At 38.4% G+C, this 27,713-nt stretch overlaps 1 protein-coding gene across 2 annotated transcripts in view; it reads right to left on the bottom strand.

Annotated features, from left to right (window-relative positions):
* The window catches only part of MS3_00011156 (uncharacterized protein), a 29,821-nt gene extending 9,799 nt beyond the window's left edge, over nt 1-20,022 (bottom strand). The window contains exons 1-8 of one of the 2 annotated variants that reach the window (XM_035733812.2): nt 19,966-20,022; nt 19,808-19,918; nt 19,580-19,759; nt 13,276-13,346; nt 10,816-11,029; nt 8,635-8,889; nt 3,805-4,194; nt 845-1,049 (exon numbers count right to left, since the gene is read on the bottom strand). In XM_035733812.2, coding sequence (XP_035586165.2) covers nt 845-1,049; nt 3,805-4,194; nt 8,635-8,889; nt 10,816-11,029; nt 13,276-13,346; nt 19,580-19,691 — 1,247 coding nt within the window. In that variant the 5' untranslated portion in view covers nt 19,692-19,759; nt 19,808-19,918; nt 19,966-20,022. The remainder of the gene's footprint in view (nt 1-844; nt 1,050-3,804; nt 4,195-8,634; nt 8,890-10,815; nt 11,030-13,275; nt 13,347-19,579; nt 19,760-19,807; nt 19,919-19,965) is intronic. The other variant, XM_051219569.1, reaches the window with a different exon arrangement.
* Nucleotides 20,023-27,713: the final 7,691 nt, after the last annotated feature.

Below are 27,713 nucleotides of genomic sequence, written 5' to 3'. Positions count from 1 at the left end.
ACCAGGCGCGTAGCTAAACAGTTTAGGGACAATGAGCTACAAAGTAGGGGTAGGATCCTGACTGGGCAAGTGATATTCGGTCAGGGATGTACAGGACAAGTGTTCAATCATGCGGGATTTTCAAGTTAACATACAGAAGTCACAAAGGTACTTTTCTCTTGGTCGCGTTGGAACCTGGGAGCAAGGATGAGGGGCTTTGCATGGACTAATAAGCACAATCAAATCATCGGGTTAGGAGCGCAAGCATGATTAGTTCAAGCATAACACACAAGGTGATACAGAATACTGACTAATGTCTTTGCATTACATAATCTGTTGATAAGTTCTGCACATAGTGGGGCGGTGGAGAATAGAATTCATAAATGTTCAACTTTTTTTTTATTTTTTTCAAAAAAGTACTTGTGTGATTATTTCACTCTCACTTCCTTGGTATGTCCGATAATGAGCATTTCATTGCCCAGCTGAAACTACGCCTTTGATTGGTAGAAGAAAGGTACAAGCGAATAGTGGGAGGTAAGAGGGTTTTAAAATAAATTACATACCCTTTAAAAACGTATTCCTCTTTAAGACAGGCTACTTTACACTAAAGATAGTAATTACTGTACATCCACTTATAAAAAAGACGATTAATTAATAGAAAAGCACTTCGGCGAGCCTATAATTTATGGACGACCTTTGAGCGACACTGAAGTGATCTTTAAAAGTCCCATCTACCTACTAGGATTGGATGAGGGTTATAGAGTAGTGTAAGGAATTAGGATTACAATTGAGAGTTAAAACTAAGGATTAGGCATTAGAGTTAACATTAGCTATAATCTGTTATATATTTTTAGAATCAACATACCGACTAGCAACATCAGTTGCAACTAAAACTTCTACTTCACTTGAAATGAATTTATTTAATGATTCTTTACGTTCAATTTGTTTCATACGTCCTGTTAATGCCACACTGGAATGACCAGATTCACGAAGAAATTCTGAAACCATTATAGTTTCATGACATCTTTTACAAAATATCATGATATGATGTTTACGACTTGGTGTAGAACCTATGAAAATCAAATAAACAATTAGTAATAGTTTAAAGGATAGTAATTGTGTTATATCTTGATGAGAATAATGAATGGTAACTGTAAGGATCCGTTTAAGGACTCATATTATACGTATAATTGTTAAATAACTAAACTATTCATATCCGTGTTCCTCTTACTATGAGCTTTATTTTGATCTATGAACTATTAATATACGATTTACCATTCTTGAGTTATACCCAGTCTATCAATCACTATCTCCCACATTCACAGTTACATTTGGCTAGATCTTGTACAAACGTTATTTCCTAATTTATGGTACGATGTGATCTGTCTGATTGGTATATAAACCCTGTATGTTTGAAATACATGATTCATATTACAGAGGGTGAGATTGGTGTTCTGGATTCAACAGGCAGACAGGGTTAGGCAGGAAGCAGGACCGATAAGGACTCTAGGCTGTTCGTACGGGTTTTATGCAACATTGGTCCGATCGACAATTCACTGCTCTCTAATTGGCGGTATTATCACATTATACATGAATAGGACTCATGGCACAAGTTATAACAAATTGACGGACAGATCGGTCACGGAGCACCAGTTTCCTCAAGATTACAGGTACACCTTGCTGACGAGTGCCAAGTAGCACGAAACCCGGGTCCAAGGTTTACTGTCGACTACCTCCAACCACCATCTAATCTCACAATAGTCTACGCAGTGTCGAGTCACCAGACTGGTGGCCACATTGCATCATGGTCGATAGCATTCGATCTGCACTAATAAGGACTTGACACACATGACATTGGTCACCACCCAGTGATCAATCAATTGTGATGATATTTATTAGTTTGTATGGTGGGATTCAATTGTTTAGTCAGTTTGCAATATATAAAAAATTCAACCACAGTCTTCCTCCACTAATTATAACTGTTTCTCTTAGATAGGATGGTTGAGAACAACCTTGGAAATTAATATTAAAGTTATTCACTCATGAAGTTGTCTGTTAGTTTCCGTTGAGTTCACTTATATTTCCATCAAGAGCTAGTTGCTTGAGTGCATAGGTAATTATCCGTATGACCACAAAGCATTTATCTCCTTTATCCCAAACTTTTAATAATTTTGAAGGGTTTTGTGCACTAAATTATTTATTTGTATTGTGGTGTATGCTATTTATGTATACAGATATAAGTAGTAAATAGCACCAATAGTAAGTGGAATGTCTGAGAGCAGAAGGTTAAAAAGATTGAAAATGAAAAAAAGAGACAATGAAACTGAAAGCAATCCAGATAACAACAGAAATGAAGGAACAATGAAGCTTGTAAGAGACAATTCGAAGATGTGAAAATGATGTATTTGACGTATGATTTTCACATTTTACTAAGGTACCGTGTGATTGTTTATTCAACAATCAGTCAGTCATTCAGCTACAACGTAGGACCAGGCACATATATGTATTGGTCCAAGTTGCCATACTTCATTAACACAACAAGATGAACACCGGATTCATGGGAGTAGTTAATTCAGTGGTGGTAATATATAAAAGAAAGATTGCATATAAGGACATAGTACAGGAAGAAAGAGCTAGTTCGTAGAAAGATATGAAGCAATTTTAGTATCTTAGTTTAAGGGAAGATAGAGAGTGTATACACCGACACCATTGTGATCGATTCTGAGTCATGTTACACACAGTCTCCAACCATTGGTTCCGATAGTCACGCAGACTACAATCAAGTAGTCTGCATCTACCGACATGGCTCAGACTAAAAGTTAGTGACTTTACGGACTGATGCCACGTCTTGGTTTGGCAGACCTTAACTTTCTTCAAGACATTCCCGACACCGATTAGCATTGCGCGTCATGATAATCGGAGTTCAGGCATATGTAACACGTGGCCCAACCATCTCAGTCAATGAAGATCCACAACTTCATCAACTGATTTACCATCATTCCCTAATACCATGAATGAGTATCTCTAACAGCACTCATCCAATAATAAAATCAGTCTTCCCTACCTGAGTGTACATTCATTACAGTGTCACCTACAAAAATTGCTAATTAATAATTTTAAGCTTCTCTAAAACTCATCAACAAAATAGTATACATTCATTGATTCGAATAAGATAATCTAATGATTCAAAAGATCAATTAATTAATTTATTTGAACACATAAATATTGGTACAAGACGGCACCAAATATATATGCGCCACACTAAAAAATGTTTGACTGTAAATCGAAGCGACAATAAGGTTTTCAGTAAATATCATCATTTTCATTATATTTGTGGGTGGGCTGTGATACTGCCCGGGTTCCCAAACCGAAGCAGGTGGTTTTCTTAGGAGGCCACATCCCGAGCCTTTGACATAAACGTCTAACGAACAAAGTAGTGGAGCATTGTGAGGAGATACAGTCGCATGGTAGCCGGTGACCAACGATTGGTTCATACGCCATTTGTTCCTTCAGGATACTGGAGCCCATGTGCACTATTGGTTTGGGATCCAGTTAAAGCGCCGGACATTCGCTTTTCGTCTTCTCAATTTCGTAAACAACATTCTCGCCACGAGAAGACAGTGAGTAAGATTTCCCTGGCACAGGCTATATACGCGTGGCCGTGTGAAAGTATTTCGAAAGGGAGGGAGGGCCCACTCCACTCTCGGTCACACCAGGGGCAAAAGATCAAACGATATGATCATTGAAAGATACAACTCATTGGATCTATTTCTTTTCAAAAAAAGAACTGATTAACATACACATATATATGAGTATGTTACTTACTAGTAATGCCGAATTTCTCTAATAAATTTGTTTGTATCACATTTTCTACAATCCAATTTAATATTGTAGGACGATCAGCCAATCGTATAGGAAGACAATAATGTGATAAACCAATAGGGAAACCAGTTTTTAAATTTTTATTTAATTTTAATGATGAATTAGAATGTTGTATAAGATTAAATTCTGTTGTACTCTGATTATCCATCATTAGATTATTATTATTATTATTAAGGGTATTATCATTCTCATTGATAAATACAGCATTTGATGATAATGCAGCACGACGTAGTTTGATAACATCTTTTGTCATTGTAGCCGAATATAAATAAATTTGTGGATGAGGATATTTGGTTGAAATTGACTGAATCCGTTTGTTATTTGACTGAATGTCTAAAAGTGTTACATACATATTAGAGTTTAGAAATATATACACAAAAAAATATGTGGTTATTTATTCGATGGTAACAAATTAACAAAGGTTATATCACAAACTTAGAAAACCACTGAAAATGAGGTAGCAACTGAATATTTGTTTCACTATAACCAATGGAGTCCAAACATGCCGTGGTATAGCCGAGGGTGGAGAGAGTTCGTTCTCCTTCTCAAAATGCTCTCAAGTGGCCACGCGTATACAGCTGTGGTGTGTGCTACTTATATTAACATAAGTAGTCAGTCAATGGTCTTGAGTGCTTTTAGAGGTATGAGGGCGGTTATCACTTCCCAGTTGCCCACACTGTGGAAGGGTTCTTCTGGAGGAACCTTAAAAAGAAAATTGGGTTCGAGGTGGTCTTAGTGACCTGAGAGCGTGACCGCAGTGCCCAAGGGACAGCTGCTTAAGGTCGGTCACACACGACCTTTCTATGGGTAATTTTTGTGTTAGCTCCGTACTTGTTAAGACCTTACCGCCGAAGACGGATATCAGTGGGGTAAGGCAAGGCGTGCATTTTTAGAGTCGACCTTTTCTAACCCCACCCCTCCTTGTGGGAAGGCAGCATCGCTGTCATGCTGGTTGTCTGAAGGAAACACCATACTGCTGTCACACCTCTGTACAGTCAGCAGTACGACTTCGCCTTCGGACCTTAGGTCTGTTGCTTTTAGTGTTACCGCTCTTCAACCGACCTGTCTGACATGGTAGGACCTTGAGGAACGGTTGTTCCAGCCAGTATAACTCGGTTGCTTCATCACAATAGACAAGCCTGACCACCACGTCAAGGTAGCAACAACGGTCGGGTGACATAAGTAGTATATGATGTTAGTCATGAACACAAGGTCTGGAAGCAGAGAGACAAGACCATCGAACAGTAAAGAATGGAAACAAAGAGGAATTTGTATGAAAATGCAAGAACAATGAAGTCTGAGTCATTTTGAGACAATTGATAGACATTTTGCAAATTAAGCATTTACTTTATGACTGTTAGATTTTATTAACAAGTCCTGTAATTTTGTGTCAAATACATTCGATTGTCACCACCCGTGTTCTTGTTCACTACACAGCCATTGCCACGAAAGTTTTACTGCCTCACTAACGGGGCGTCGTTTACGAAATTGAGAGGACGAAAAGCGAATGTCCGGCGCTTTAACCGGGTTGGTGAATGTTGTAACGTGTGTGACTGCAGGTTTTGCTAAGCAGCGTTTTATTGATCGCTTCTGTGACAGTGGACACGTAAACACGTAGTGGACGACCTAGTGCCCTGATTGGCCCTGCTTCGCTATCTGTCCTAGCCAGTTGAGTCAAGAACGCAAGTCACAGCCTCTGAGTTATGAATCATTGTATTTCAGACATACTCTATTTATATACCAAACAAACAAACCACATCGTACCATAAAATAGAGAACAACATTTACAAAATATTTAACAAGTGAAATAAACATCAACCAATAAGAAATGTACATTTAAGGTCCAAGGCCACCATAGACTTAACATGATAATTATTGGTATATTTTTCCGACTATCCTAACAGTGAACACGGAGAGTTCACCTAGGGAAGTTGGAAAACCCTGATTCCAAACCAATGGTGAACATGGGCTCCAGGATCCTGAAGGAACAAATGGCGTATGAACCGATTATTGGTGACTGGCTACCATGGGACTGCATCTCCTGACGTTCTTCCACTGCCTTGTGGATAAGACTTTTAGGTTAAAGGCCCAGGGTGTGGCCCTCTAAGAAAACCACTTGCTTCGGTTTGAGCACCCGGCTAGTATCAAAACCCATACACAAATCAAGTGAGTTGTGTGGCATATATTTTCGGTGCCCCTTTGTACCAATATTTATGTGTTCAAAGAAATAAATGAGGTTACCGAGATCACACAATAATGCGAATTGACTGAGATTAAAAATGTATATTCTTGGGTAGTGACTCAGATATCTGAAAGTTACGAGCTCATGGCGAGATTCGAAGGTCCTGGACCTAATTCATGGTAGAGTCTTGGATGCGCACTGCTGGGCAGCTTCATACTAGGATAAAATAGTTTTCTGGAACTTCCTGGTTTTGGAATGCTGCTTAACTAAAATTAGTCCATGATATCAACTGCAAATTCAACAATCACTGTAAGCCCCTTATAATAACGATAACAGTGAATTAGTAGTGTCGTTCATATATATATATCATTGAGTTGTTAGAATTACACATTGTCACTTTTCCTGAAAACTGACTGAATAGAAAACAGGCGGATATTCATGAAGAACATTAATCATAACGCAAAATTAATCAATCAAGTTGGCTTGAAAAAAGCTTTTAAGGTTATCCACCATATTCTATCAAATTTACTATATAGTTTACGAGTTCATCTGTTGCAGATTGCTAAAGCCATTGAAATCCATGTTCACAAACCAAACATTTACATTCAAAAGTCGTACGTACAATCACCCCCGCTACATTGGCCATCGGTATAAAAGTGAGTTGTGAGCTGAACTTTGATGAAACCCTTTCCTTCAGAAATATTTAAACTATTTTCTAGCTATCGGAATAGGGGGTTGTAAAGATTGTAGAAATTTTAATAGTTGAATTCACCAGTAGATCTAAGATAGATCACCATTGAAAACCTGAAAGTACTGGACGACCATTTCGTCCTAATACAAGACTCCTCAGCAGTGCGCATCTAGTGAGAAGCCGTGACCAGTGGGGTTCAATCCGTTTCGAGTACATACAATTATCCATCCCAGACAATGGATTAAGGGTTACGCAAGATCATGTGTCGATCGGAGTTGGACATTAACACCGTTCGATGGCGACTCAATGGTCTAGAAGTTAAACGTTCGCACGCGGGATCAAAGGTCCTGAGTCCGAGTCCCGCATGTGAGGTCGTGGATGCGCGTTGCCGAGGCGTCCCATATTTGGAACGAAACGGCTGTCCAATGCTTCCAGGTTTTTAATGGTGGTTTAGCTTAAACTGACTCAATAATTCAACTATTTTCTAGTTTCTTCCACGATGTATTTTAAGTTCTCAAAATTCGTCCCTTGACCCCTGAGCATAACTACTATAATACTGACCTTTATTCAAGAACTTTTGTTGTTTTTTTTCTCTTTATGTATTATGCAATGTAGCAACTGATTGATTTTCCGAATAATTACTTTGGTTATCATGATCCGCTTCCTTCCAATTACTCAATATTATTTTATCATCACTGTGACATCATACAATTACGTAACGCAACTAATCGATGAGTATTTCATTGTTATACATCATACATAGATATATTATTGTAGAGCCATGACGAGAAATCAATTGGAAAGAAACTTCTTTGCTCTATTCGTTCTTAATAAATGTCAAAACGGGACTTCAATATACTGGAACCAATTTTATGCCCAATATAATAAAGGCTTATAGGTAGGCTTAGATCTAAGGAGCTCAAATTAGCATGTAACGCACAAATATGTTGTTCTCTTACACACACACCCAACACACACACACACTAAGGTTCTTTATGAACGAATGTACGCCTTATATACTGTCGGATAAGAAAAACCAAGAGATTCAGTTTTGTGTTATACGTATCACTGGCAATTCATATGAAGTTTAAGGCCAACCGATAATATGTAAAGTGTTAATAAGCTGGAATCCACAATCACTATTTATATATTCTTGCCAAGATCATTTTGGATACTGTGTGAAAACATATATGAATCACGGGTAGTTTCTGTTGGGGGGGATCCAGAAAATTCCCCGAGAAAAAATGCCAGAAAAGGCTCAAAAGAATCTGAGAAACATCTTATCCAATCAGCACTCAATAGAAGTTTTGTCAGAAACATCTAGAAAGCGAAAAGTCACAAGTCGAGTTTCTGATCGGATGATTACCTATACTGCTGCTATGTTCAGTAGCGTTCCAGGAATTTCCAGAAGCCCAAAGTCATCTAAAATATTATAAATATTTTAGATTTTTTGTACATAAACGAATCTTTGCAGCAAAACATTTTCCTCCATGTTTCGCGCCTTTTCACTTATGTTCAAGTCGACGTGTAGATTTAGCATAGGTGTTACTAGAAGAGTTTAGGAAACCGAATCTAGTATTCAGTTAGGAAACTTAACAGTTTCATTCAGCCTTGAAGGTGTTATACTTTTCAATAGTTGAGATCATGAGTCAATTGAAGCTAGACCACCATGGAAAACCTGGAAGCACTGGACAGCCGTTTTGTCCTATTGTGGGACTCTTCAGCAGTGCGCATCCACGACTTCTCATTTCTCTCGAGCTAGTTGGATAGAAAAAGATTTATGTACTGAGCGCAGACCATAATATTAGCGAAAAAAAGCCAAACATTAATACTCACAGAAATCCAAAATCTAATCCATTAAACGAAAAGATACATCTAAACAGACATTATTCACACTTACCATTGTTAGTCATATCATTAGTATTATTATTATTATCGGCTAATTGAACTAACAGTGGTTTTGTCTTTCGTTTACGTTTCTTTCCTTTTGATTTTGGTTTTTCATATAAATTTAATATTTTGTCAATATCATCAGCGAAAGCCATATTTAACATTCTATCAGCTTCATCTAATACTAAATGACGAATATTTGATAATTGTTGTGTAGCAAAATTTACTGATTGTTTTAAATGATCAACTAAACGTCCAGGAGTTGCTTTAGAAAACGATGTATGAAAAAAAAAAATTATTAATATAGAGTTGTGGAGATTATTAAGTTTTTTTATTGAGATCATGAATTGATTGATGTTAGACCACTATTGAAAACGTGCAAGCACTAGTTGGCCGTTTCGTCCTATTGTCGGACTCCTCAGCAGTAATCAAAACTTGAAGGTTTTTACTTTTTTAAAACTCGATTTTATAAACATTCAACACCATTGGTATATAAGTGATAAAAGCAATTAATTGTCAGGAATTACAGTGTATTATAAGCAAAGATGCATAGTGGAATTCGGGATGCGCGTTTCATCCTATGTGGAACTCGTCAGCTAGATGTATCTGCATCTCAGAGTTGATGTTCATTCTGGGACTCAAACCTAATACCGTCGGCTTCAAACGCCATTACGTTATCCACTTAGCTACTGAGTCCTGATAGCCACTTGCTTGTGAAATGGAGTAAAGTTTAAATTCACTTGAATCTTCCCATTGATGTTAGGACTGCAACTGATCAGTCTCTTCTTGGCATATGAGCATCCGAGACCGATCAGTTGCAGTCCTAACACCAGTGGGAAGATTCGTCAGTTGAGATGGCTGGGACACGTGTGACGTATGCCCAACGACCGACTGCCTCGACGTGCGATGTTTTATGGTGTAGGAGTAGGTTGGAAGAAAGCTAGGGGCGGCCAGAACAAAACATGGCACAAATCCATGAAGTCACTGGCAAGTGGACTGAGTCATGTTGGTAGGTGTAGACTACCTGATTGGGATCCGCGAGATGATAGCAACTGATGGTTAGAGACCTTGAATGACATGGTTCAAAATCGTTTGCTATGGCACAAGTGCATCCAATCTTTATGTTCTCCCAAATTCTAATCTTCTGAATTCTTCATGTTCCTTACTTTTCTCTTTGCAAATTTATTTTACTGGATCATACTCCTTGAATAACATCTTCAAACCCTAATGTTTCCGATTACTGCTTATAATTTTACTACCTCTAGTACTATGGAATTTGAATCGACAGTTGTATCTGTGTGCTAATGTGGTATGGCAACTTGAGCTGATGTGAGTACATACAAATATCTAAGTTACTGTTGACTGACTAACTATGAGAACGGTTGGAGAGGGAAAGCAGACTATCCCCACTGTCGACCGTTCCAGGGCATGTGTGGATTTAACTTTTGGTAAGTGACATTATACAATAATATATACAAATGTATCACTTTTCTGCACTTCTTAAATGTAAATATCCCTTTTTAATTAGAACTCAAGCAAATGTACGTTTTTTATTTTATTTTATTTTAACACATAGATATTGGTACAAGGAGGCACCAAAAACATATGCGCCACACAAATCTCATTTTATGTGTGAGGGCTGGGATACTAGCCAGGTGCCCAAACCAAAGCAGGTGGTTTCATTAGGGGGCCATACCTTGAGCCTTCGACCTGAAGGTCTGATACACAAGGCAGTGGAGCATCGTAAGCAGATGCAGACCTATGGTACCCAGTGACCAACAATTGGTTCATACGCCATTTGTTCCTTCAGGATCCTGGATTCCATGTGCACCATTGGTTTGTAATCAGGGTTTTCCAACTCCCCCCCCCGGTGGACTCTCCATGTCCATCAACCCGAATAAAGCGCCGGACGTTCGCTTTTCGTCCTCTCAATTTCGTAAACAACACCCCCGCCACGAGAAGGCAATGAGTAGGACTTCCCTGGCAGATGCTATATACGCGTGGCCATATGAGAGCATTTCGTGAGGGAGAACGGACTCTCCCCACTCTCGACCGTACCAGGGCATTTGGGGGAAGTGTACATAATCTTAAGAATGTAGCTTAGCATACAGCTATCACAATTAACATTAAGAATGTTGAACACGTATGAGAAAAGCATATATATAACTCAACAAAATATAAGTTCATTTACCTACAATGAAATGATGTTTTCTCCATGCAAGTTTTAACGCTTGATCTACCATATCTTCACCACCGACAAGAAGAATTACTTCTAAATGAAATTCTAACTCATCTGTTTTGCACTGTCCTAAACGTTCAGCCTCATTGGCTAATTGTTGAGCCAATTCACGAGTAGGAGCCAAAATTAATGCAAAACCAACTGGTTGACCACATTTAATCCAATCCTATACACAAATGAGTTATGAATCAAAACAAAACAAACGAAAAGAAATAACATTATTTTAGTAATGTTATATTAAACTGATACAAATTGACTCTCAGAGGCACATGTGTGAGATATATCTACAAAATTTGCATTCCTCCAATGGACATGTTGCAAAAAACTCCTAATCGTATTTATGTTTATATTGAATATTGTGTATGTAAGCGAATATATTTACTTAGAAGCATTTTATTCTACTGGTTAGTCTTGTGTATTCTACGATAATTCATTAAGAGTCATATCTTAATCATTTAGTGTCATAACTAGTCGAACACATCGTATGATTGGATATCAATCACAGTTTGGTGTTGCATTTAGTCAAAATAAATGTATTTATTTAAACACATAAACATTGATACAAGGAGGTACCAAATAGATATGCGTCACGTAAATCATTCGACTTGTGTGAGGGCTAGGATACTACCCGGGTGGCCAAACTGAAGCCGTCGACCTAAAGGTCTAATCCACAAGGCAGTGGAGCAATGTCAAGAGATGCACTCCCATGGTAGCCGGTGACCAATAGTTGGTTCATGCGCCATTTGTTCCTCCAGGATACTGGAGCCCATGTGTACCATTGGTTTGTAATCAGGGTTTTCCAACTGCCCTAAGTGGGCTCTCAGTGTTCAACAACCCGGTTAAAGCGCCGGACATTCGCTTTTCGTGCTCTCAATTTCGTAAACAACAATCCGTTCGTGAGGTATTGAGTAGGACTTCCCGTTCAGTGATTGCATGCACGTGGCCATGTCAGAGCATTTCGAGAGGAAGAGTTGACTCTCCCCACTCTCGGCCGTACCAGGGAGTTTGGGGGCTCATTTAGTCAAACAGTCGAAGAAACCTTAAAAACTATTCAACAATAAATAAATGAAAAGGTAATTAAAAAAGAGAGAATTATTTCAACGAAACAGAACAAAAGAAATTAATTATTCAGATGGTCTATGCGATTCGAACATGATATCCACTACAAACTGAAATGAAAAGGATTTTCAAACTGTTCAAAATATCCACAAAACCAGTTTACTCGCTAACAACTATGTACTACATAATTATATTAAAGACGGGTCTTTTTTGAATTATTAATAGGAGTGAGACTGCGTATTTAACAAATTCAACGATGAAGCAATAACCTTATTAGGGATACCGATGTGAACGACTAGATTTCAAATTGGCGACTGGATTATTATCTTTCTAGCTCCCAAGCATGGATGCCCGGAAAGAAGAGTAGATAAATGTTTAATATATCCCTGTTGTTAGTGGTTTTACAGGTTATGTTAGTTAATAATGAAGAATATCATGTTGTATTTATAACTCTTGGAGATTTGGACCTTTATTATTCGATCCACAGAGGGCCAGTCGTAAACTGAGATAGCTTAGTGAGACTTCTCAGTGATCTTTAGTAGTTTAATGGTATTAATTTATTTACCTGTTGTTTTTACAGCTTCATTCTTAGGAGTTTTAAGATTATGGAGATTTTAAACATGATACGACCAGTTACTTCCGTATGACCGGAGTACAGCAGCATCTCTCTCGAATCTAGCCGTTGCTATCCAGCTTGGGTCCAATTGGTTTCGCTGATTCTGAGTTGTATCTCCTCATTTCCGTTGCTATTTGACTGGTCATCCCGGCCTCCCAGATTGTCCGGACGTTTCGTGTACCTATAAAGATTGTTGCTCCGGTTGTTAGAAGGGGTATCGGCCTCGCGACTTCCAAAGAATCCCGTCTTTCATCCTGAGGCGTCATAATTCTTCCCTCAACTGCCAGAGCAGAGTTTAAATGGTTGAATTTGTTTAATCTGGTTGGTGCTGTTTTGCAAGGTTATTTTCTACGGGATAAAGTTGCTGACCCCATGCTCAATACTCCTCCTTCACCCGGGCTTGGGACCTGCAGAAACCCTGCAGGAGCTGCAGGCGGAGTTAAGGCCGGCAACTGGCAGATACGATGAACTACCTCACCGGACGATATTAGACGTGGGGCTTGAACCCACAATCCTGAGATTAAGAGTCTCATGCTCTACTGACTGAAGGTTACAGACTCCGATGGATAAACTGAGTCAAAAGAGCTCTATTGTTATGCGTTAAAACTTACATTTACGATTAGGGGCATAGAATAATCAATTAAACAGTGAATTATTACAAAGAAACATATTAATATGCAGTTGTATGTGTTAGTATTGAGATTATTACATACTTCCGGGCAAAATATTTTACTTACTTGAATTATGGGTAGAAGGAAAGCTCCTGTTTTACCAGATCCCGTTTCAGCAATCCCAACAATATCTTTTCCTGGAAATATTAAAGTGAAATCCATTGGTTGATAAGGAAATTGAACGGTGGAGTTAAAAGTGAATTCGTTTACTCACTCACGATAGGTAAGCTTATTATAACGTTTTCAGGAAGTTTAGTTAGTAAGCGCTTACCTTGTTAGATATTTAAGAGCATACAAAAGATACAAATCAGTCTTGTCACAATATGTTTCTTGATCGGTGTACCAAACAAACGTCAGTATTTATGTTGGATATAATTAACGATGTACGCGTAGGAGAAATTAGGGGGCTTGAGAAAAAATGCCAGAAATACTCCTCAGCTATGAGTCACATAGTCGGTGCACTTCCTATTGAAATCGTTACCGAAGTCGGAGATTTAATCGACCAGGTACCAGAGATCGAACGTTACGACAAAATCAAAGCCACAGTATTACAACGTACATCAGTCTCGGACAAAAAAGACTACAGCAACTGTCAACATCATGCGAACTAGGAGACAAGAGACCATCGCAATTGTTACGAAATATGAAGCAACTAGCAGGTTCGTATAAATTAGACGAAACCTTGATTAAACAAATGGGTTCCAACGATTACCACATAACGTGAGGCAGATCCTTAGCGTGTCTGGAAATTCCGTCAATCTAGAAGATCTAGCAGACATGGCAGACAAAATGATGGAAATTTACCCTGATAGTCACCGTGTTAATGCTATACAAAACTCCAGTAAAGAAGATACGAGTACCATATTTAACATCCAGCAACAGTTAACACAGTTGATAACACATCACTGCAGGCCACTATCGCAACGAGCCATTCCCGACCAGCTAGATCCACGTTTAGAAGAAGAGCAGTCTCCAGACAGCGCCCTAGGTCACCTAAACGGGCAGCTGGAATCTGTTGGTATCATCTGAAGTATGGTGCAAAAGCACGTCGCTGCACACAACCGTGCACCTTCACATCAAACAAGCAAGAGACGCAGGGAAACGGGCCGGCCAGACAATAATGGCGGCGTCTGTTACTGGCCACCACGCTAGCCGCCTTTTTCACATCCGGGATCGTATTTCTGGCTCAGACATTTTAGCCGATACAGGGGCAGAAATCAGCAATGTCCCACTTCCCTTCTCACGACGACAGCACACCACAAGTACCGAATTATCAATTATTGCTGTTAACGACACGGTCATTAAAAGTTATAAAGAACAACCTCTTATTTTAGACCTTGGACTCCGGAGAAGATTCACGTGGGTTTTCATAGTTGCCCAAGTCAAGCAACTCATTCTCGGGGCCGATGTTCTCAGTGCCTACAGCTTATTAGTAGATATGAACGAAAGAAAGTTGATTGACAAGAATACACGTTTGCAGGTGAATGGTACACTTACTACCGACTATGAAATTCATGGTGTACGGATAATAAAACCTGTGAACAATCTTTTTACCGATATCCTGACGAAATACGAATGCATCACTAAAGTAGATTACCAAAAGGAATGCACCGTACATCATTTGCGACACCACATTACTACTATCGTCCCACCCATTTGTGCCAAGGCGAGATTACCTCCACACAAGTTACAGACTGCTAAAAGAGAATTTGAGAATATGATGCAACTTGGAATCATCAGACAATCTAACAGCCTATGGGCTTCGCCATTGCACATGGTTCCCAAAAAAAATCAAGACTGGCGCCCATGTGGAGACTACCGACGTCTAAATAACCAAACCGTTCCAGATAGATACCCAATTCCACACCTACACTATTTCCTATTAAACCTACATGGAAAGCGTTTCTTTTCGAAACTTGATCTCGTACGAGCATACCACCAAATTCCGATGGCACCAAAATATATCGAAAAAACAGCCATCATTACACCTTTTGGTTTGTTTGAGTTCTTAAGAATGCCATTCGGACTGAAAAATGCCGCTCACACGTTTCGACGATTTATGGACGAGGTCACCAGAGGTTTAGACTTTGGATTTACCTATATCGGCGACGTTTTGATTGCTAGCTCATCAATCGAAGAGCTTGTTCAGAATTTACAGGTCCTTTTCGACCGTTTTAAAAAGCATGGTGTTATAATTAATCCTCCTAAGTGTATATTCGGCGTCTCAGCCTTAGAGTTTCTAGGACACTACACCGACTCTCAAGGCATTAAACCACTTCAGGAGAAAGTTGAAGCTATCATCAACTATCCCTAACCAACTCCAGTACGCCGTTTCCTTGGAACGTGTAACTTTTATCGACGATTCCTACCAAATTGCACAGACGTATTACAACCTTTAACAGACTTGCTAAAAATAGATAAAAAAAAAGTAACGAAGGAAAAAAAGGACGACATATTCGAGCTACCTTTTGATGCCAAAACGGCATTCGAGAAAGCAAAGACTATGATTGCCAATGCCACTATGTTACAGCATCTAAATACTGACCCAACAACCCACCTGATTTGATGCACGGGCGCGTTTAAAAAGCCGTTGGGGCAGTATTATAACAGCGAGTAAACAACATCGTTACTCCCATAGCGTTTTTTTTCCAAACGACTGTCACCAACCCAAGAACGTTATAGTACCTTCGGACAGGAGTTACTCGCTATTTATTTAGCAGTCAAACAATAACTTTTTGTTAGAAAGACGTGCATTCACTATCATGACTGATCATAAACGTCTATGTCATTCATTTAACACGTCTTACGACCGACATTCGCCACGGGAAGCACGATAACTGGATTACATCTCTCAGTTTACAATAGATGCCCCCAAATGCCCTGGTACAGTCGAGAGTGGGGACAGTCCGTCCTCCCTCTCGAAATTCTCTCACATGGCCACGCGTATATAGCATCTGCCAGGGAAGTCCTACTCATTGCCTTCTCGTGGCATTACTGTTGTTTACGAAGTTAAGAGGATGAGAAGCTAATGTTCAGCGATTTATTCGGGTTGGTGGACACGAAGGGTCCACCTAGGTTAGTTGGAAAACCCTGGTTCCAAACTAATCGTGAACATGGGCTCCAGGATCCTGAAGGAACAAATGGCGTATGAACCAATCGTTGGTCACCGGCTACCATGTGACTGCATCTCCTTAGGTTGCTCCACTGCCTTGTGGATCAGATCTTTAGGTCGAAGGCTTTATGTGTGGCCCCCTAAGAAAACCACCTGCTTTGGTTTGGGCACCTGAGTAGTATCACAGCCCTCACACATATAAAATGAGATGTGTGACGCATAGTATTTGGTGCCTCCTTGTACCAATATCTATGTGTTAAAATAAAATTGCAACAGATATCTAGCATGTCAAGGGACACCGTAACGTCGTAGCCGATGCTTTATCACGAAAGGATATCAATATGCTGATAAATAAACAAGACATTGATCTTGAAACCATAGCAAAACTACAAATGGACGACGCAGACCTGAAAAGCTTCAAAGAAAAGTCTAACTTGATTCTAAAACCCGTACCTATTCCCTTCTCAAACGCAACTATTATTCGTGACGTTTCAACCGGCAGTAACCGCCCATTTGTACCAAAAGCTTGTCAACGACAGATATTTCAACAATTACACGAGCTTTCACGTCCTGTAATTCGAGCCACCACAAAACTTATAACAGAACGCTTCGTTTAGCCAAAAATCAACTCGGAGGTAAAAAGGTGGACTCGAAGCTGCATACAATGTCAACGCAGCAAAATTCAAAACGCACGATAAGTCCTGTTGGGAAGTTCCCATTGCCTGATAAACGCTTTCAACATATTCATTTAGACATAGTCGGTCCCCTACCACCATCAAACTCCTTCACGCACATTCTTACAGCGGTAGATAGGTTCATAAGATGGGCGATACCATGCCCTATCTCAGATACGTCTGCAAAGATAGTCGCATCAGTATTTCTTGAGCGGTGGATATCAAATTGCAGAGTACCTTCAATCGTCACTACAGACCGTGGTCCCCAGCTCCAATTTATCATATTTCGGGATTTTGTAGAACTTCTGGGTGTGAACCACTTCAAAACAACAGCCTATCATCCAGTAGTTATTGGTCTGGTCGAAAGGTTTCACCGCCAATTAAAAAGCTCTCTGATGGCACAGGCTGATACGTCAAAGTGGAGTGACGCATTACCACTCGTACTCCTATGAATTCGTTCAACCATCAATGATATAGATTGCACAGCCGCTGAACTAGTTTATGGCACAACTCTTACACTACCAGGTCAATTAGTATATCCAGACACATCAGTATCAACTGATCCAAGTCGTTTTGTTGGTCGACTACTACAAACAATTCAAAGTATCAAAGCAATACCGATGCGAGAACATAATAATCGAATACAACTTGACAAAAGCCTAGAAACGTGTAAACTTGCCTTCGTTCGAGTCGACGCTGTTAAAAAACCATTGAAACAACCTTACGACGGACCATATCAATTAATTAAAAGAACAAATAAACACTTCATCATCAACAAGGGTGGAAAGAAGGAGACTATCTCTATAGATAGAATAAAGCTAGCCTTCTACGAAGTTCAATAAGACAAAGAAGATAACACTGGATAAACAATCCCTCCCACTAATCACTACGAGAGCAGATGAGGATGAAAAATCGAGCATTAAGCCTACTTGCTTAGCACGTTCAGGCAGAACTGTAAAGAAACCCAAGCGTTATGTACATTTTGCTGAATAAAACAAAAATAAATAAATAAAAACAAACCATCATTGGTATATATTACACTGTTAAATTCACTCAATTTCCCAATAAAATCTATTTTTTTACACGTGTATATAATTAATCACATTTTTCCACAATCACTCGTTTTGTCACAATTTTTAAAGAAAAAAAAACTTTCGTCACACTAATAAACAATCCAATTTTTTGTGGGTTTATCAACAATTTTGCACGTTATTATTATTATTATTATTATTATTATTATTATTATTATTATTAACAAACCAAGACAGTGAATGACCGTATTTTCATTCCTTTTTGTGGTGCTATGCTACATTCATGCTACCTTGTACACTAACACATTGTATAATACTTATGCGCATGTCACACCAATCTCCATGTTTTTTGGTTATTATCGTAAATATTATTTTACATACATGTATATACTATATTCTTACACTTTCTTGTTATAACCAGTGTTACCCCTGGACACTCTAGGGGGGAGCTATGTGGAGATATGCATGACAAACTTATTTTTGTAAATAGTTTATGATATTATTTGTATTTATTTTGTTAATTTTTCACAGCCTGTACACCTACCATTAAACGATTGTACGTGTTGTTTAAATGCATGATCTTGAACACACTTTCTTCCGTCGTGTTACACTTATAGCATGACACGCTGTTATCTACTATCAAATACACTACAATACACACACCTAGTGTTCTCCACTGTTTGTGATTGTGATAACGGAACCCTAAATCACCTACTGTTCACATCTATAGACTACAACCAAATTATATGATATTCTACGTTTGGTTATGTCACTGGAAATACAACAATCTTACTGGAACCATCAATCATCCATAATTGTATATTCTGGTACGAAACTCAACCTGAACACGCGCAAACCTGCTGAATTAAGTAACGTCCCTAATTGTTATTGTGTTTATAACATTTAGCTGATATACATTACCGTTACTGTTTGTACTCAATAACTCTGTTATTATTTTTGAGTTCATATATTGTTTGGTCCACCACAAGCTGTTCAAACTGAAGGTTGAAATACGAATACTTTAACCGCAACGCGAACAATACTCTAAGATAACGGCATCCAGCGCTGAAACTTACTTTGATATTCTGTAAATAAATACTTTATCTTACTCGAAAGCTTATCCGAAAATTCCTGCACAAAACACTAATCCGTGAGCTTTGAACCCAATTCAATGACTTCAACCTAGTAGACGTGATAAAATGAAATCTGGTAGTGTGCACGCAAATAATCTTAAAGGCTGTAAATGAATAAGAAATTTTCAACAGCATCACGGTGTGAAAAATGAATCTTTTCTACAATGGAAAAGTTTTAGCAACTAAATCATTTCCAATCTTCAGATAAGCCATATACTCAAAAACTTTAATATGCCCTGCAGTTAATCGGTAAACTATACAAATAAAAATACCTGATTCCTAAACCAAAAGTCGAAGCGTTGTGTTACTTAAACAAACAGCCACTTAGAATATTATCTGTAAACAGTGAAATGTGATAAAAACGAAAACTTGCATAAGACTAATGTAATTTTTAACGATGGAAAGTCTAACGTCACTTGCCTTCAAGAGCGAAAGGAATCGATTTCAGTTGTATTTTCGTAGGAGAATCCCACTTCATATGCTGACATACTGAACACAACTCTCTAATCAAACCCAAATGACTGAACGTCATAAAAGCGTTGTACGACTACAATTAACGTAAACGCGGTGGTCTCGACTGAATCACTTCGCTTAGATACCCTATACATAAAAAACATTCTGAGTTAAGAGAATCTTTATCATTCTTACAGCTTCAATACTCCTGATGATCACACCCAAACAGCAGATGGACAATTATGATTTTTCGACACTATGTTTCAAAATCTCTCTGTAACGCAAAAATCAGTGACATATGAAGTCCTAGGCATAAAAGGTATATAAAGATATACAATTACCGTTTGTCTTACCTTGAATTGACTACAGAACGAGAAAAAACACGCGGTGTAACGCACATTACGCAAGCCGCGCCTCTCGCAATGTACAATCTCAGAGCTTCCAAAACACAGTATCCTTTCAATGAGCTTGTATGCATTCGTGTTTAGCCAGAAAGTACTCATTGTCCTAAAGATGAATGGAGAATCGATTGAGTGAGTAAGTGTTAAATATAGAAGAATAGAAGAAAAGGTGGCTTGACGGTCCTGCAGGCGCTCACAATCCAGTTACATTTAATGTGGAAACAAATGGATGAAAAATGGAAACAACACAGGCCGTGGACCAAGACGATCTTGGAACCGAAGCTAAAATCAGATAGAATAGCCCTCTAAAACATGTTGATTCGATTTCTTCAGGCCCAGCTCTTATTGTCCCAGTTAGTGTCCAATGAGTGAGATTCTAGCCACTCAGCTGCATTAATTCTAGTCAGTGTGACAGTTATTGTAAGTTATTATATCTTGTAGTTCGGGTGGGTGCTTTCGTCTTGTAGCAGTAGGTTCTCTGGATAACAGCAGCCATTACGACCAGGAAGGGGGGCGGTTGTTTGTAATGTGAAAAATAATGAAATGATAATTGAAAAAAGGGGGATGATTATTTCAGGAACCTAACGAATAAGAAGATCAGTTGATTAGTGATGCAGATGATGTGAGGGGACTGAACTGCAAGAATAAAATTGGAAGCGGATATGATATAATAAACGGGATAGCAGTCGGTAAAAAATATTTCATAATGAAGACTGAGTAAGTTACGAAACGCATCCGGCATAACTACAAGAAGCGAAAGATTGTAGTCAATGTGTGAGACTTTTCTTGTCAAGTGTTATCTGAGAGCTATCCACTGATTCAGTCATGGAAAGAATGGCGAATGAAAATGGAAACAATCAAAAACGGAACACTTCTTAATCAGGGTGATTATAGAGAGCACAAGTTCATTATATCACTCGCCAGATATTTCGAAGACTTGCATCTGTACATTCCGGACTGTAAGCCAGTCATTTGATAGTAGCGAGCTAGTCTAGACTGCTGCCTATTCACCCAGCTTTTTTTGCATCCTCTTTGCTCTCGAATACTACGTCGCTTTTAGTGGTGGCTATTAAATGTTTGCCCACTCAAAATGCGGGTGCTGTACAGTCCAGTGAGAGTGTTAAGGCTCCTCGTTATGAGTTTCAAACTGACTACCAAGTGAGCTCATTTTGATGAGGTATGAGTTATCTGATCTTTGTTCTCTTACCGTTTGTGGAAGGGCGATATATTACCGTTACCAAATAATTAGTACTGTTCCAGCTAGTGCAGAACCAGCTGCACAATCGTAATCCGGTCTTCTCAGTATTAGTCTATGTACTGGCTTTGAAGTTACGAGTTGCATGGCCACTTTGCCTCCAGCATTTTGTTCTCTGTCATGCTTAAAGAGTGTCATAGATTCTATGCTTACTACGTCGTCTGTCGTTTCAGAAAGGAATCAGGTCGCAATAAGAACTTTGTCCATCATTTCAAACTGGAAACACGTGTTCCTGATTCCTCCTTCTTTGCCTCAAAGCATTCTTATGTTAAGGTACAGAAAAATAACTGTTTGCTGCATCACGCGGTGTGATTGACAGGATCTTATGTCAAGAATATTGTGTAGTTCATTCCTGGAATTGTTCCAAGCCTGCAGAAATTCATTTCGGTCCTCCTAGTTTCTGAGGTCTATGGCTCTTGAAATAGTACTTGATCATCGTGGGGGACGACAGACGGGCAAAATGAGGGCTTATGCGCACTCTCTGGTAGCATGGTTACTATCACCACTGCTGTGTGTCATTCTCATGAACCTCTCTCGAAGAGCTGTAGAATTATGGTCTACTATGATGTTAGTACTGCTCTATTAATTGATCTAATCCTAAACTTGTAGATTTGTCATGATATAACTTCCTAATCTATAAGTCACACCATCGACTACACCAACTCACTGTGTCGTAACAATTACCAATACATGATGGAGAACAGGCTTAGGCTAGAGAAGGAACAATATATTTAATATGAATAAAAGATATAAGGTAACATTCAGATGGACCACGCCTGCATGGCCAAGCCAATACATTCTTCCCGCCTTTTCTGTCGTTAGATATTGATAATCTATTTTCGAGTAGTCTAGTGTTCAGCTTTGAGGATTGTGTGGTTATGGTTCAATGCCACTATAAAGCCACATGTTACCCTAGGTACCCAACGATACACTGTACTGAATGATTAGTTGATGCTTGTTTATGTTTTTGAGGCTCTTACAGATCGTGGTTTGTCCTGTGATCCTCAGTGTTCACGGATAATGGGGTCTCTGACCTCTGAAACATCAGCGGATTTATCTGTCATATTTTTTACTGAGGGTTCATATTCATTAAGGTGGCTATTTTTAATGAAATTGAACTTTCACACATTTGGTACTATTTGGATCATTCTCATTATCTGAGATGGATTTGTATGGAATGGTCTGTGATTTTCAAGTGAACATGCCAATATACCCCAATTAAACAAAAGACGTTGTGACCACATTTCGGTCTGTTCCAATGTAGCTTTATCTGGTAATTAGCGCGAGTGTCTTCAGTGTACGTCAAGCCCAGAATTTTGGTCTCATTGGCCTTGTTGGTGGATTTCCCCTGAGCTCTGGGAATACGTATAGAATCCAGAGGCATGAATAAATTAACATGAATCGTTGTTTTACATGAACACTTATGGCATGACGGCAGTTGTCCCACATATTTAAGAGAATGATGATTCACTGACCCTGTCTAGTAAAGAGCATGCAATGCATAAATCACCACTAGGTTCACTTCGCTAAGCAGACGGCCGTTCCGAGTCCCTTGTTTATTGAAGTCCTTCCTTATCATTCCTACTTTTCTTCCCAATGTTTTTAGAGGCGAAATTCTGTATCAGAGTATGACCTTAAAAAGTAAAATCGACTATGGTAACTCATTATGAGTAAAACCTTAAGTGGCTATGTAAACGGTTATAGGTAAGAAACGTTGATCATGATAAAGTGAAGTAAATTTCTACATAAGAACGTTGTTAAGAATCAAAACATATGTCTTAGGTCCGTCTAAAGTTTATATCTAATTTTACTATTTTGATTGAGATCAAGCAGTTGTTTCTATAGATCCACAATGATGTTTTAACATCGTAAGGACACCTACAAGTGATCAAAAAGATTTGCTGCTCATTAAACTCTTTTTGGTGTTTATGTGATCTCAGGGTTCGATGGTTCAGTCGCCTAGCTCTACATTCACTTTATATAAATCAGAAAACAGTGTCATGGGAAGATAAAACTGTCAAGCTATGGGTTCTCGCGTACGTGTCACATGTTATCGAATATTTTGGATGTCCTTATTTATCAGCTATTAGCAGCACTTTAGTCGTCACACGTCGATTTTCGTTTGTGCTCGCTATATAGCTTTTATCCCAGTAAATTAGCAGTTTAACGTAGTTGTTATTTACCACTTGGGTGAATGTTAAGTCAGATTAATGTGGTTATTTGTAAACTCAAGCAAGTGAAATTTACTTTCTATCAAGTCAGAGATAGACCGCAGTTAGAATGTTTAGACAAAAATGAACTCTAAAAACCTTTAACATTTGATTCACCACCCTTGAGAATGTTGATGAACATGGATGTCTGGCAGTTGTTTAATAAATGCAGGCTGCAGCAATTCTGCTTTGAAGTGTTCTTAAACATAATATAAGATGCTAGTATACAAGCAATCCAAGGACCTTTGACGTTTGACTGTTAAGTTTTCGGATCCCCTTGTCATCTAAAGAGGAACTGATAACGTTGATCGCATGTCTTTAGCAAGAAAATATAAGGGACAAATTTATGATTAAGTGAAATTCATTTGACTGTTTGTTCCTTTTGCAAATAGCCATGTTGACATGGTTAATGGGTTATAATCTTAAATTTTTCATGCGCTATATTTTGTTACACGTCATAACCCTTGAAGTTGCCTTCCTATTCACATTACACGGCACTCCTAGAAGATCACTTCAGAAGTGCAGGTTTTACGGGTGCCTACGAAGAAGGAAGTTTTTTATAGCCTTTAGGTCTCTTAATATTTCGGTACTCGTCTTCATCCGTCAATTAGAAACAACTTGCTAAAACTTATGACTTCTGTAAGCAAGAGAATTTTCATGGCATCACAATCAACGGAAGAATGTATATATTTTGGTTCAGTTAGGCAAACAAGTACGGTAAAACAACCTCTGGTACAACTAGTTATAATAATAGTTGTTTCCCTTACACCAAACGCGTTCTCTTGATAAAAGTAGGTCACTACAACTTTATGTAGACAGTTGTTTAAGAAACTATGGCAATTAGACATCGTTGTAATTTTCTGTGTTTATTATATTACAGAATTCATAGGATGGCTATTTCGGTTCGGAGGAGTATCACTGCAGTTTAAGAAAGCCGTTACTATTGAAATGATTTTTATATTTAACTTTTACTCAATAACCATTAACCTGCATTTTTTCAAACCTTCGTAGATTATAATAAGACTTGGCTCTTAAAGATGAAAATACATAACGATCGTTTCTTGAGAATATCTATATTATTCATATTTTGTACAGTATGATGCTTGTTTCTTTTCAATAAACACGTATCATTTTTTAACCTGGTTCACTGTATCCGCCAACTGGTTTGTTATGGAAATAAAAGCAAACATAGGAGACATTTGAGGTTAAGCAAAAAGTGGACATTAAGGTGTAAAACCAAACAGACATCAAGAAATTAAGTGAGTATTTAGTAAGAAAGTAGACAATTCTGTGTTTAGTCAGACAATAAAGCGACCATACAGTGAAATTTGAAATATAGAGTGGCAAAAGGAGGAAACTACTCATTACTTTTTCATGACAGGCGAAACCCTAACATTTTGATGTGTTTTTCATTGTTTTTTAACGTAATATCCTCTTTATTTCCCCTTTGTTCGCATTTGTTGACTGCCTGGGGAACTGATATATTAATATGTACCTTATATGAGGAAGAAAAGTTATATCACTAATACTTGGCGCTAATGGCCTTTTCTTTCCGCTTTTCTTTCCGTTATTCTATCTACATATTGAATTTGATACTTATAACGAAACCATATCGTTTGTTTTGTGATTGATTTCTTATTTTTCAGAATTGCATTGATTAGGCTTAGAAGCTATTCATACGTTCTCTGGTATGCAACTTATGGCTTCTGTCGACTAATTGGAAGGTTTAAACCTTTATAAAATTCAAGTATTTACCGGTAAACAACTTAACTGATTCCTGTACACGGAAAATTTTATGAAAGAACAATTACCATGTTGACAATAACTATATCAATTATTGACCATTTCAGCGACTATTTGTCTGATGAGTTATTTAAATATAAATATAACAAATATACATACTAATTCGACTTTTTTGCATAGTTACACAACAAGCAAAATATTCGTAGCGTCTCAAACCCTGTGAGGACTTGGTGGAAGTTCGCTTCATTCTGCACCACAAATCTTGCTAGTATTCATCCGAATATGCTGTCATAGTGAAGAAACTTATATATACTGGTTGACGTTTCAGCGAAAATTATAAACTGATGCAGGAATTCAAGTTTTCTTAGCAAAATGGGTACTTACAAAACACTCAGTTGTTTCTAATTTTTACAAACAGTTGATCGTTAGGATTGTCAGTATACCTCCCTATGAAACTACGGAGAAGACGGAAATAGAAGTTGAGCGAAAATCTACTGATGCATCATGACTGCTGGTAAAGGAAGAATGACATTTGATGCAGAAAAATATGTCTGCAAGTTGTATATGCAGTTAAGTTAAAATACAATCACAGAGAAGTTCTTGTAGTAAACAGTCCCTGTCACATCTTCACACTTTTTCATATTCCAAGGCGTTTTTATCATAAAAATGAATGCGTTAGAGAAGCTGGAGTGTTACCTAGTTATTGATGATTCTCGAGAAATAATTGTTAACGTTTTCTACGCTGTCATTGCAAACAACCCACCATATTTATCCAGTCTGTTGTTTGTGCATTTTCGGGATTCGTTGTATCTGTAAATACAGTTTGCTACGTCTGGGGAACAAACGTTTCATGTTATCATAAAAGGTCCATGTGTTAGCAATCTTCCATGGTCTGAAGTGTCCAGGAATATGATCGACTGTGCAATTTATACTTCGTAATGGTTTGAGCTTACCTGTAAGATTTTGTCTTCTTACGTACGCTTAAAACGGTGGTTTATAGAACGTTCGCTCATCTAGAACTGCTAGGTTATTCTTATTCGTGTTACGTTGTTTTTTGGAACGCATCAAGCTTTAACCGAAGACGACAAGGCTCATGAACCTTTATTTCTCTACTTCAGTAGAGAAATCGGTATCCGAGATAAATTTATGAAGCGACAATTGAGCCAACGTGTATAGTACAAAACAGAGAAAGTTTATTCGATGTTCCTTGCAATGATTTTGTGATTTTACTGAAGTAACAGACTTCTTATTTATAAAAACTCTAGTATTTCATTCAACCTAACAAATGCCCTACTAACAAACGACAATCGAAATACGGAACGGATGCCTCATATCAAGCCGTTCAGGGTTAATCTAACGAAACGGCGAGAGTCTTTGAGTGAAACCGACATTTTTACCGACCTGAATATAGCCTAGGGCACTTTTACGTAGTAGAATACTCGAACATATGTCCTCACAGATTCCGAACGCAGTATCTCATTCTGATTGCCTAGCCCTTTTTTGGATTTTTTCGAAGTGGTAATAGTGGTAACAGAATGTCGGTGAACAGCCATCATCATAAAGCTGAACATCTGTAGTGGCATTAGACCATAGCCACACAATCCTCAAAGCTGAACACGAGACTACTCGGAAAATAGAAATTCAATATTTAACGCGGAGAAATATCTAACGATGGAAAAGGCGGGAAGAATGGGTTGAACGGACTAGCGTTGATTGGATGGCATGCAGGCGTGGTCCATCTGAATGTTACCTTATATCTTTTATTCATATTAAACATATTGTTCCTTCTCTAGCCTAAGCCTGTTCTCCATCATGTATTGGTAATTGTTACGACACAGTGAGTTGGTGTAGTCGATGGTGTGACTTATAGATTAGGAAGTTATATCATGACAAATCTACAAGTTTAGGATTAGATCAATTAATAGAGCAGTACTAACATCATAGTAGACCTTAATTCCACACATCTACTAACCTAGAAGATCAATTTGGGCCGGTCAATACTTGATGAAGAGGATTGAAGGTCAGTGCAAGTCAACGCGGATTTTCCGATACTGTGTAACTCGGCCATGAGACCATGATCAGTCAATAATTTCACCTCTTTTGTACTGAGTGTATTATTTTGTTGTCAGCAGAAATGCACTTTCTAAGGAATAATACAAATAATAGTGCTGACCACCGCGATAGGAGGAGTCAATGTAAGTAATTGCAAGACTTGAATGTAAGCCAGGCAATCACATCATAGCTAATCAGTAGACTAACATTTAGGCTATTAGTCTAGCAGTACAAATAGGTCCGCTAATACCGATTGTGGACCTGCACACTAAACGATATTATCCTATCTGATCAACGGCAGAGAACGTCATGTTTCATCTGCAAAGAGTAGGGCAGATGACTCCTACAATCTGTAAGCTACTTACATAAAGTAAAAAATGGAAAGGATCAAGGGATGTACTTTGGAGATCGCCACTTTCTACTGACTCTCAAGCTCATTG

This window comes from Schistosoma haematobium, chromosome 5, assembly GCF_000699445.3.
Source record: "Schistosoma haematobium chromosome 5, whole genome shotgun sequence".
Lineage (NCBI taxonomy): Eukaryota > Metazoa > Platyhelminthes > Trematoda > Strigeidida > Schistosomatidae > Schistosoma > Schistosoma haematobium.
The sequence above is the reverse complement of the archived record's forward strand: the minus strand, read 5'-3'. Positions and strand labels throughout refer to the sequence as shown.